The 12,567-nt window shown below is 34.5% G+C and overlaps 1 protein-coding gene across 10 annotated transcripts in view; it reads right to left on the bottom strand.

The window, feature by feature from the left end:
• The window catches only part of KITLG (KIT ligand), an 84,612-nt gene that overhangs the window by 10,003 nt on the left and 62,042 nt on the right, over positions 1–12,567 (bottom strand). For 5 of the 10 annotated variants that reach the window (XM_078337041.1, XM_078337045.1, XM_078337040.1 and 2 more), the window contains 4 exons: positions 11,932–12,015; positions 3,482–3,591; positions 2,756–2,823; positions 1,618–1,694 (listed from right to left, as the gene is read on the bottom strand). In XM_078337041.1, coding sequence (XP_078193167.1) covers positions 1,655–1,694; positions 2,756–2,823; positions 3,482–3,591; positions 11,932–12,015 — 302 coding nt within the window. In that variant the 3' untranslated portion in view covers positions 1,618–1,654. The remainder of the gene's footprint in view (positions 1–1,617; positions 1,695–2,755; positions 2,824–3,481; positions 3,592–11,931; positions 12,016–12,567) is intronic. The other 5 variants (XM_078337046.1, XM_009004338.5, XM_078337042.1 and 2 more) reach the window with 2 other exon arrangements.

Genomic DNA, 12,567 nt, shown 5'->3' with positions numbered 1-12,567 from the left:
CTGGGTTTCCTCATCCTAATCTACTCCCAAATGTCATGGGACAAATACCACAATTAAAACCACATGATTGAAGACCTGTGTGCCAAAACAGGATCCTAGCAATGCAATGCAATCCAAAACCAAACAACAGAGGACATTACTCGAGCATTTGAGCACTTAAGACTCAATTCTCCATTTAATGTGTGGTTTGTGGATGCCTGGCTTGAGAGAACTAAAATGGCTGTCAAGAAGAAGAGGGGGGAAAAAAAGTGAAGCTCATCTTGTGATTGAAAGGCAGAAAAATGAGTATCTAGGAAAAAGCATGGTTTCAGCTTGGGAAATATTGCTCCAGAAAATAAAACGGTCAAGCAAAGGGTCTATCTATTTACTATTGGACAGGAAGAATGAACCTAGAAAGAAGTAGGAATGGGTAGCAGAAAAAAGAGGATGCTATCCATGCTTTGGACATGTTTATCAGGAGTGTGATTAAAGATAAAAGTGACAGTGTATAGAATAACAGTATTAAAGTGCTAGAGAAAAGTACGACATAATTATCTTGAGTTGTTAAAAGAATGTTGTTATATAACAATAAAAGTAAGCTCATTCAGGAGGCAAGACACTTTATGACTCAGCTCCATTGAAGCAGATTCAGTCTAGAGATAAATCTCTGAACCTGGGATAGGAGTTAAAGCTGGAAGGGCAGAGACCTGCAGGGTAAAAGAACTTACCACAGATTAGGTAATAAAGAGGAGAGTAAATAATCCTTTGACAAGGAGGGAGTGCACAGAAGAATTGAGGAATTAGAAAGAGGAAAGAATACTCTCAGTGGCATGAGAACCAGTTAGTAGAAGCAAAAGTGAGGGAGAGCATGAATCAATACTGATCAAATTAATGCAGCTCTGGGTGTTCCCGCAACAGTATCTATAGCAAGGGAGCAGACCATGTAGGCAGGACAGGAGATACTGATCACCAGTAGCTTCTAGCCATGTCTTACTCTCCTTTCTCCCACAGTCCCTCCACAGAACCACACAATCAGCCAGTATCTGCCATGTGTTTATGCTCAGGAATTCTGGACTCTGAACTATCATAAAGCATAATTATTACTAGTCATGTGGAAGGTGGCAATTGATCTTGAAAATCTTCCTCTCCCGACTGTAAGATTTTGATGTTTTCTCTTTTTCTTTAAAATGGCAGGGAAACATTCTGGTTTTCTCTTGTTTCAGCATCTAACACATGGGATACTGTCATGTTATACTGGTCACATCTAAATAAAATTAATTCTATATATTTTTAGTCTATCACTACTATTTTATTTGAGCCCTAATTTGTTATATTCTCCTTGTCTAATTAATTTTTCTGGCCTCAAAAACAGTCCAAGTAAACTTACAACTGTTAATTTTTTGTGTATCTCCCATACAAGATGAATCCACTAGAAAGGACAAACACTGCTTACCTTTCAAAACTTGAGAATACACAGTGAATTAGATATGCACATTTCAATTATGTAACAACTTCAGCCAACATACTCTCATCTGCTTGATGTAGAAGACTTACTAATGAAGTTTGTTTCTAAATTCTGGCATCTCAGTTACTGTATAGTTCTTGCTAAATATTTCAGCTTGAATTTTAAAAACTTACCAATGTAAGAAAGTAACAGTGTTGATACAAGCCACAATTACACTTCTTGAAATTCTCTCTCTTTCTCTTGCAACATACTGAAAAGCAATAAGAATAAAATGCTTATTTTCACTTGATTAGGGATTCTGAGGTACACAATGATCTAGGCATTGTAAAAGGCAGCTTTTCTATAAATACAGTAGCAAAAGATTGCAAAATTGAATGGGAAGTTTACCTTCTTCTTACTACAGGGAAAAGAGAAGACCTCATTTGTCTCAAGGTAGTCTTTCTAAGTAGTTAAAAATTTCTCTCGATATATCTGTATATACACACACCAAACATGCTTATATGCATTTTATATGTGTCTGGGTATACATACAGGCATGACATGAGAGAAAGCAACACACCAAATGAAAATTATAATTGAAGTTAAGGGAAAATATGAATGCTGGGCAGTATGGGGTAAGGTGAAAGACTAATGAGAGCCAGCTACAGTGAATGGATGTCATCTTACAACAAAGTTTGTATTTGGCTTTAGAGAAAACAACGAGTATGTTGAGAAAAGTTACGGGCTTTGAAAGCCAGAGTAAAATAAGAGATATATTAGATATGCAAGAGAAAATCACTGCATGTATTTTGAAAAAGAAGTGACACTATGAACCAGGGTTTACAGAGGAGTATGACTAAAGGTTGAGTTTAGAAGTGCTAAAGAAAAGATCGGTGGCAGCAATTCATGAGATCATAAAGATGTCAGTGATGATAATGCTTACTATCAAAAGAACTAAGCTTAGGAAGAGGCTCCGAGAGCTGAATCAGTATGTTTTGATAAAAGTGTGGAAAAGAAAGAACATGAGCAAATGTGCCTCCAGAGCTCTGTAACTAGGAGTCTGAGAAGATTCTGCCGCCTTACTAAAATAAGAAAGGAGAGCTAACTCCTTTCATATGCTAAGAAGGGTCATGAAGAAAATTATGTGACAGTATTCTACAGGTAAATGGAAATGCAGGATTGCAGAGAGAGTGAGAGGTCAGAGTTGGAATTCACTGGTTAGGAGCTACTGTCATGAATGAAGGACTTCTTAAAGACATTATGAGCATGTACACAGTGTGTGAAATGGCAATGCCATGCTTGCTTAGGCACACATTTAGCAAAACAAAATACCTTATCTCATTATCCTCTTCATTAATTTGTATATTTTCAACTGTCCTTGTAAGACTTGGTTGTCTCTTCTGGAAAAAGAAGAAAGTCACATGTTGTAAAATGATCAATGAATGGTCTAATATTTAAGAGGTAAGTGGTCTCTACTTTTATCTTTTGTGTCAATAACTCCAATAACAGTTTTTTTTTGAGCATGTAGCATGCAAAGTATTTCTGTAATAACGAATTGTAAAAGCTGCATGGTATTATCAACTCAACATTTTTAGGATGTTGGGGGCTAAAGAGTAATAAGGAAACTGACATTTAAACAGTAATCACATTCAAAAGAAATTTCAAGAAGCTGAGTCACAATGATTTTTATGCATTTTAAAATTTTAGACAGGCTTCAATAAGAAGAGAACAAAGGAGTAGAAATCTAAAATAGCAGATAATACAAATGACATTTCTATTTGTCTTTTACGTGCATCATATGATTTTTGGTAGATCTTCCTTTTCATATTTAGTTCAGGCTATTAACAACACTTCCTAATTCTTAAGTGTGAATTATCAGCTAGAGGGATTATCTCCAGACATAATGAGAAATAGGGAAACTTTCTAAAATTTAAATTTTGTTTAGATTATAAGCAAAGGTACTGTTTTCTTAAAGAATCATTTCTTGAGAAAAAAATTATTAATAATTTATGTAAACATAGTATATTTAAAAAACAAAAAAGGAATGGCAACACTTACCTTCCAGTATAAGGCTCCAAAAGCAAAGCCAATTATAAGAGAAAAGAGTGCTGGCAATGCCATGGCTGCCCAGTGTAGGCCGGAGTCTCCAGGGGGATTTTTGGCCTTCCCTATAATTTAAAGAACATGGTGATGAATACAGCATATCCATCCTAGAAGTTTTGCTGTTATGCTGTGGTTGTTTTTAACTATATCCATAACATATTCTGGACCTATGTCAGTTAAAGTATTCAAAAGATTGATAGTTCTGCTGAATATTGCTTTTGTAAGGCAATATAAGTCCATGTAGTCTCCAAGAGATGAATGCATTAAAAAAAGAAAGAAATCACAGAGGCAGAAAGAGCTCTAGCTTGGGTAATGCTGACACATATGGAACTAAGGCTTGATATATTTCTGAGGGGAAAATGATTTATACTATCAGGCTAATCTTTCTCCCATGCCTTTATCTTCTAAAGTCTTTTTGCTTTCTCACTCTTGACAGCTTGCTCAGAAATTTTAAATATGACATTTTACAACATGGATCAAGATCTGTATGCATTCAGCTATGTTTGGACTGTTGAAAATATTAAATAATTGTATGTGCACTGTGGTTATAGTATTTTAAGGTATCTCATGCTTAGAATCATGTCTATTTCCTCATTCATATCTTCAATATACATTTAATGGGTGCCAGTGTGCAACGGACTATGTGTTTGAACTTTTAATGTTGGAAAGCTTGAGACTAACACTAAGGGGAATGGTTGAAGGCACCAGTGTTGCCCCATACTAAGTCTAAATAAGAAACTTATTGAGAGAGAACATATATGGAATTGGCTTGAGACACCTTTCTTGATCCTGCCTGGCTCTTCCATGAGAAGCAAAATGGTTCATGAACTTAATCTGGGTGTGGTGGCTCACACATGTAATCCCAGTACTTTGGAAGGCCTAGGCAGGTGGATCATCTGAGATCCAGAGTTCAAGAGCAGCTTGGCCAACATGGTGAAACCCCAACTCCACTAAAAATACAAAAATTAGCTGGGTATAGTGGCCCACACCTGTAATCCCAGCTACTCCAGAGGCCGAAGCTGGAGAATTGCATAAACCCAGGAGGTGGAGACCATAGTGAGCTGAGATCATGTCACTGCACTCCAGCCTGGGGAACACAGCAAGACTCCATCTTTAAAAAAAAAATGCAGAATGATTCATGAATTAAATAAACAAAACACATCTCCCACAAGGGTCTCTTCCTTCCAACATGAAACTTATTTTGACAGATTTTTCTATGTATCTATACCTATTTAACATACAAAGTACCTAGAGTATGTAATATAAAATAACTGATCTACTATATATATATCAACATCTTACAGGGAGAAATTAATTCATAAATTTAACCTGATAAGTCAGAAACAGATTTTATCTACTATGGTAAGGACAGGAACTGTCCATTCCTCTATCATATGTGAACTGAGAGCAGAAAATTCCCTCATCCTATGATTGCTGTGTTTCCAAGGAGACTCTAATGATGGGATATATGCATGTGTGCTTGTGTGTGTGTGTGTGTGTCTGTATGTGTGTGTGTTGTGGGAGGAGACAGTGAGAGATGGACAGTAAGGTGCTGGTGATCCTCAAGTAGGGAGGTGTCAGAAGTAGGGTTGTCCATTCACATAACCATGAATTTCCTCCTTATGATTCCTCCTCCTGGCCCACCCCACATCCTGTAGCCCCACGGGAAATACGTTTCAGCATCTCAAGTTGGAGCTCAATGTGAATTTTCTCACTAAAATAAATCTGAGTTATAAAATGGGATTTGGTATAATTGAAATACTATCATTACAATAATAGAACTATTTTTAAGGATTACATAAGATTATGTAGAGTAGCTTCGGATCTATAAGTGTTCTCTATATGAAATAGATTCAGGATTACAAACAATTCCTACCATTCGAGGAATGTTAATAAAACTATTTATAAATAAATCATTTGGCTGTTTGTCGTTCTCTTCGAACCACCTTGACTGCTGTGACCCCCCTTTATCTATTGGGATTGCAGGTATATAATTACGATAGATTTACTAGGTGACCTCCTTGAGAGGCCCTAACCAATGCACACAGAGAGAAAAAAGAAAGAAATTAAGATTCTTGTCCCTAAAGCCCAATGGAAAACTCTAGTTAGCTAGGAAGATGCCATGGAGAACTCCATTATCTATATTGGATCAGCCAGATGCCCTGGGATCAAGGTAGCCAAACACCATGTTCTTCCTGTTCTATCCAAAGACTAAACCTAAGTCTTGATATCCACCACTCAGACCAGAGGAAAGACTGGACTCACAAGCAAAAAGGAGCTTATGAAAGAGTGAGATATTCTGAAATTTGCTACCTAAAACCTTTCTCAGGCAGAAGGATAACATCTAAGGAAGGGGATTCAAACAAAGCTGTGTGGGAGACCTCACTAAGGAAAGCTCAGACTTGTTCTCTGAGAGTGCTGTGATTTTTTTAACCATGTTGACAGTTCGATTCCTAAGACTATGAGCCAATACAAAATCCAGGAATCTGAATAAGACACAGCAGCAATCATCCTACAGGAGAGAGGAGGGGAGAGAAACAGCAAAGACTGGGGACGTGGAGGAGGGGCTTAAGAGAAGGGCCCATAGGTAACTGAGCTTCACCTCCTATAGAGGTCAATGTTACCTCACTTTTTAAATCTCACTTGTTCATGCATAGGGCTTAAGAACCAGGCCTTAGGTCCATTAGAGATACTACTGCCCCTCTTGTAGGCAGACAAAAAGAACTTTATCAGAAGAGATTTGCTTATACCTCCAGGGGACGACTTTCAATACTTTCTACTGCAGCTATCCAGTAGGAATCAATGACCTTTGAACTGTATGCCTCAAGGCCCAAATGGAGGGTATTTGGGAATAAAGCTTAAACTGACAACAAAGTTTTGATTTTATGTGAAGATTGCCTACAGAGAACTTATGTGGAGCGGAAGCTCATCTGGACAGGATTTGAGTAATCCCAAATTCCTGGGTTATTATCATATTAATTATATCTTCTTATTACAAAAACTATCTACTGTCCAGAAATCTTGGAAACTGGCTTGTTTCATTTGATGAATAATAACCAACATCTGTAGAAATATAGAACACAAAGAACTGTGCTGTAATTTTGCTGAACTTCTTTTTAGAGTGAGCATGTCTAGGAACACAATGCCTGTGACATGGTTATCTTGGTGTTTATGAAACAAGCAAATAGGTATTCCTCCTTGATTCAGATCCGGGACTCACTAAAGGTTCAAAGTAATTACTGATTCACAGTCTTATTGCATCTCATTATTCTACTACTTAATGATGAACTCTTACAAGATATCAGGTATGTCTCCAAGCACACGTGTACTAACTCACTTAAAACTCACAGAAACAGTGAAGGAGGTATTATTATCTTCCATTTGACGCAAGAGTCAACAGAGTTTAACTTGCCTGGGATATGAGTCCAGGAAGGCTGAGTCAAGACTATTTCTAGAAGATGTGTAAGGTAATGTCAAAGTTAGGATTTCTTTCTTTATAATTTAGATACCATCTCCAAGGATCACAAACTTAAACATCTTTTAAACATTCTCTTTGTTTATCATAAAGGATATTACTGTTATGCTATAAACATAATTCCCTTTGGATACCTAGTAGGTTTTTATGTTATCCCATTATCCCATGACTCTTCCTTATACACTCACATCTCTATAGTAAGTTTTCATATGCCCTGATCCTCTGACTGACATGGGAAGCTTTTGAGTTATCCCTGAAAACACATGCTTTCTTCAGATTTCCCTGATCCTTCTCCCAAAAAACACTCTTACCCTCTTTGTGCTACAACTAAAAGCATTTGCATAATTCTAGTATAATACATATTATATACTGTACTATGAGTATTTTATTTACATCTTTCTCTTAGAATGTGAGCACCACAAAATCTTGCCTTGTGCATAGATATCTAAGTGGCATATTCATGAGTGACATCACCTAGCTAAAAGTTGCTGACAATGCAAGACTCAAAATTTTTTTAAAAGGAAGAAAAAGAAAACAATAAACAAAATAAAGGGCTGTCCACTCAACTTGCAATTTAAAAAGTAATCTAAGATTCAGAAGCATGGAATTGAATAGGCATTTTATATTTAGTTTGTCTTTTAAAATCAGTAAAAAAGACTTGTTTACAAACACAATAGTAGCAGACTAGCCTTTCCAACCTAAGTATTTATAATTCTGGACAAATTATGAAGTAACACTTTTCAGAAATTAGCCAACAGCAGCACAAGTGTGCAGTTCATGAGACAGGGAAACCACACTAAGTGAGCCTCATGTTTGCCCTGGCTTTCTGGCTTTCAGCTCTCCTGTCTGGGGTGTACTTTCAGATTGAAGTGTGGAAGACAGAGTCCAAGCAAGAATCAATGGTCTCACTAAGATAGTCAAGGACTGAAGTTCAGCGCTGCTGATGTGGGGCGGGAGTTTCTGCATCTAGGTTAGTTGGAAGAAGGAAGCTGTGCAGAAAAGGAGCATCAGAAATCTCTAGATGAATCCCCTCAAGTTATTGGTCTACTAATAAACTATATATGTACCAGTAAAGAAGTCACAAAACATGACCAAAAATAAAAATAAAAATAAATCACCAAAAACCAAACTCGTGGGAAGCTATAATCTTAATAGAGACCCTTGCAGTCACAGAACAATGGGGGACAAAGTTGTTATGACAAGCAATATTGGAGAGATTTTCTGAGCACTTTAGAGATATCTCAGATACTCCATGCCTTAGGAATAAGGCTACTTTCCCTCGTACCCAAGAAAGTTTAAAAACAAGGCTGGGAGAAAAGATAAACCTCATCTGCCAGTATTCGAACCTCCTACCAAAACACAATGCAGTAGCCTCTAAAGAAATGCTATAGAATTGGTAAGATAGGCAACAGCATAGAATTAATAATATCCAGCACATATTAAACAATCGCTAACTATTTAAAAGGAAATACGACCTCTAATCAGGGAGGAAAATGTCAAAAGACACCAACTGTGAGATGAACTATGTGTTGAAATTAAGAGACAAGAACTTTACAGCAGTTATTATAATTATGTTTAAGGGATAAAAAAGAAAATTTTGTCATAGTAAATATGCAGATGGAAAATCTCAGCAGAGAAATATAAAATATATTTAAAAATTAACTGGACATTCTAAACACAAAATATAAATTTAAAAATAAAAGAATTCCCTGGGTGAAAAATCAGCAGATCAGAGATGGTAGAAGAAAAGGTCAGTGAACTTAAAAGCAGACAAGTAGAAATTACTCAGGAAAACAGAGAGAAAAAAGGATAAATAAGTGAGAGAAAAACTTCTGTGACCTGTGATACACTAGCAAACTGGTAACATATATGTGAGTATTATATCAGAGTGAGAGAAGAGAGAAAATGGAGAAAAAAAATTTGAAAAAATTATGGTTAATTTTTCCCCAAAGTTAAGGGAAAACAAACCTACAGATCCAGAATGCTTGACAAATCTCAAGAAAGATAAATACAAAGAAAACCACTCATAGGCATATTCTAGTCAAACTGTCAAAAAAAAAAAAAAAACATTTTGAAAGAAGGTAGATGAAGAAATGACCCAGTACATACAGGGAAAAAAATAAGACAAATGATGGCTACCTTTTTTTTTTTTAGAAACAATAACTGCAGGAATACAATAGAGTAATACTTTTAAAAGATTAAAATAAAAAAAATCCTGTTTACCCAGACTTCAATATCTAATAAAAAGTACCTGCTACATGGAAGACAATAAAAAGACATTTTCCAATTAAAAAGGAAAAAGAATTTGTTGCCAGCAGATCTGTACTATAAGAGATGCTAAAGAATGTTTTTCAACCTGAAGGAAATTAATTAATACCAAATGTAAACCTGGATTTACAAAAGGGAATGAAGACAGGAAATAATAAATATGCAGGTTAATATAAAAGACAATATATTTTTCTTCTCTTTAAAATACATATGACAGTTTAAAGCAATAATTTGAACCATATTGTGTATTGTAGACTGTATTGTTAAATTTATAACTGATGTAGGTATGTTAATAAATGTCAAAGGTGACCCAAAGATGGGTTTGGTTAAGTAAAACTATCCTGTTTCAAGGTTCCTGTATTTTTATCTCCACTGCTACAGCAGTAACTCTAAGTAGAATATTATAAGTTAAGGTGTATACTTTAATTTCCAAAATAACCACAAAGTAATACAAAGAGGTGCTGTTGAAAAGCCAACAGTAATAAAAATTAAACACTAGAAAAAAATTAATTAGCTCAAAAAAGCACTAGAAAGAAGGAACAAAAGATCAATGCACAAATGGGACAGATAAAAAACAAATAAGAAAATGGTGGACTAAAATCCGACTATACCAATGATTTATTGCATAGAAATAGATGAAATACTCTAATTAACAATCAGTGATACACTAAATAAAATAGTGAAGCCCAAGTTTATGTTGCCTACTAGAGATGTACTTTAAAAATACAGACAATAGACTGAAAATAAAGGAAAGCCAAACATATGCCATGAAAATAGCAAGCATAAGAAAGGTTTGCTCTACTAATATCAGACAAAATACACTTCAAGACAAAGAGCACCACCAGAGATAATAAGGGATATTTCAGTAAGATTAAAAGGTCAATTAAACAGGAAAGTTATAACAATAATAAATGTATAAGCCCATAATAATAAAGCTTCAAAATATATAAAGCAAAAAACCCAAAACCAAAAGGAAAATCAGACAAATCCACAATCAAAAGTAAATATTTTCAATTCCCTTTCTCAATAATTAATAAAAATTAGACAAGAAGCTTAAGCAAAGGAAGATATAAACAACACTATCAACCACTTTGGCCAAATTTGAGTGCTGCACTCAATAGTTAAATAATATACATAAGATAGTTTCAGTACATTTCAGAAAATTTCAGTACATTTCAAAGAATTATATTCTGACAATAACAAAATTAATTCATAAACCAGTAACAATAAGATATATAAGAAAACCACAAAATTTTTGACAGTTCACTTCTATATTATCCATGAATCAAAGAAGAAATCACAATTGACAAATATTTAGAAAAAATAATAAAATCACAACATAAAAATGTGTGAGGTGCAGCTAAAGCAGTGTATATAAGAAAATTTATACCTTTAAGTACTTATAATTAGCAAACATAGTTTAAAATCAGTTATCTAATTTTTCCACTCTGAAAGGCTAGAAAGAGTGGAGTAAATCAAACCCAAAGCAAATAGAAGAAAGGAAATAATAAGATTAGATATTAATAAAACCTAAGCAGAGAATTTAAGAAACCAAAAGTTGCTTCTTTGAAAATGTTAATAAAATTCATAGTTAGTAAGAAAACCCCTAAAAGACTACCACACATACAGGGCCCTAGTCTCTTTTTGAAACTTTTTAGAACTGATATCCTATGTAATTTAGAATTTTAGATCTTAGATGATTCTGTCCGGCAAATAATGTATAATAAATACTATCCCCAGTGAGTTCTGGGTAGCATCCTGTAATCAAATACATTAATATTTCCTTAATAAAATACATAAATATTCACTTTCTGAAAGGTAATTAAAGACTATCAGTAGCCTCATCTCAGTTCAGGTCAGGTTTTGGTGGCAAAAAATTCCAAAATAAATAAAAGGTATTTTAGAGGGTTTTTTTTTTAAACATTCTGAATTGTAACAAGCTATTATGAATTACTAATAAAGTGCTTACTTTTTTTCATATGTAGGTCTGTTATGTCCCTGAACAAAAGACAGTGCCCCATTTGTAAGTCTTAAGAGATGACTTTTTTAGCTAAGATCACAAGATAATTTTTTTTTCTTCCTGCACCTTCCATGAGGCTAGAGAGTATTTAGTAAATACAATAACCTTTATAATGACCTTTGCCTGAATTTTAAAAGAAAACTGAGTTCTTGGCGAAAGAGGACAGAAATTTCAGAAAAATAAGCATATTATCCTCAAACATATAAATCTGTAGTAAAATAACTAAATCAAATTTAGTTATTTCCAAATTCACAACAGTAAGTACTGTTATACACAAAATTGAAAATATTTTTGGAATTTTATACAACCAGCATTTGTACACTCAATTTTAAATTTCCATTTTTGTCAGAATATATTTTAATGCTTCAACAAAAAGCATAAATCATATTTCTAAAATTAATTGTATGTCTTATTTAAAATAATCTTAGCAGAAAATTTATTGAACTATTTCTCTAAACATTATCTCCAGCTCTAGGGCAATTTAATTCTACAAACTTACGTCTCAGGAAGACTGTAAAGGAATAACAGTAACAGAACAGTATCAATAATAATAAATGTAGAAGTTTCCTTGAAAGCCCATGCAATACTCCTATAGATGCTAATTGGAGCCATGCATGCATTAAATCAGATATATGTACTTACTATTACTGCTACTGCTGTCATTCCTAAGGGAGTTGGCTGCAACAGAGGGTAACATAAATGGTTTTGTGACACTGACTCTGGAATCTAAATAGAAAGCAATAATGTGTCAGTGTTATATGGTGATTTGTATGACTTATAGAGTCCCTGAAAGGTGAAGTGCAATACCAGATTACTTGCCAGGTCAGCTTCCCAAATCTAGGGTATTCAGATCCTATTTATTTCATACTGGGTCCTGCTATTCTATTTTAATAAGAAATTCACCATTGTCACCTTGTAGAACAAATATTTATTGAATAAATATGTTAACACATGCAAATAACACATTGATGGTAATTTCTCATTAAAAAACGAAAGCAATGAATCCAGGTTTGTATTATAAGGATCCAGTTAAGGGAAAAAAGAGTCTCAATACAGAGTAACTGGGGAGGATCAGAATTTATGACTTAAAGTTAGATCCTTAAGAAAAAAATTTGAGAAGGAACATTAAGTAGACTGGAGGTATAGAATAATATAATTGTACATTACTAGCAAATGTTAGATGAGAAGAGGCATGAGTGGCCATCTCATATGTTGTTTACTCATAAACAACTCCTAATTTGAAACTGACGAATATTGTTTTGGCTTGGAAACCAACAA

The sequence above is a fragment of the Callithrix jacchus genome, chromosome 9, assembly GCF_049354715.1.
Source record: "Callithrix jacchus isolate 240 chromosome 9, calJac240_pri, whole genome shotgun sequence".
In the NCBI taxonomy this organism is placed as follows: Eukaryota; Metazoa; Chordata; class Mammalia; order Primates; family Cebidae; genus Callithrix; species Callithrix jacchus.
The sequence above is the reverse complement of the archived record's forward strand: the minus strand, read 5'-3'. Positions and strand labels throughout refer to the sequence as shown.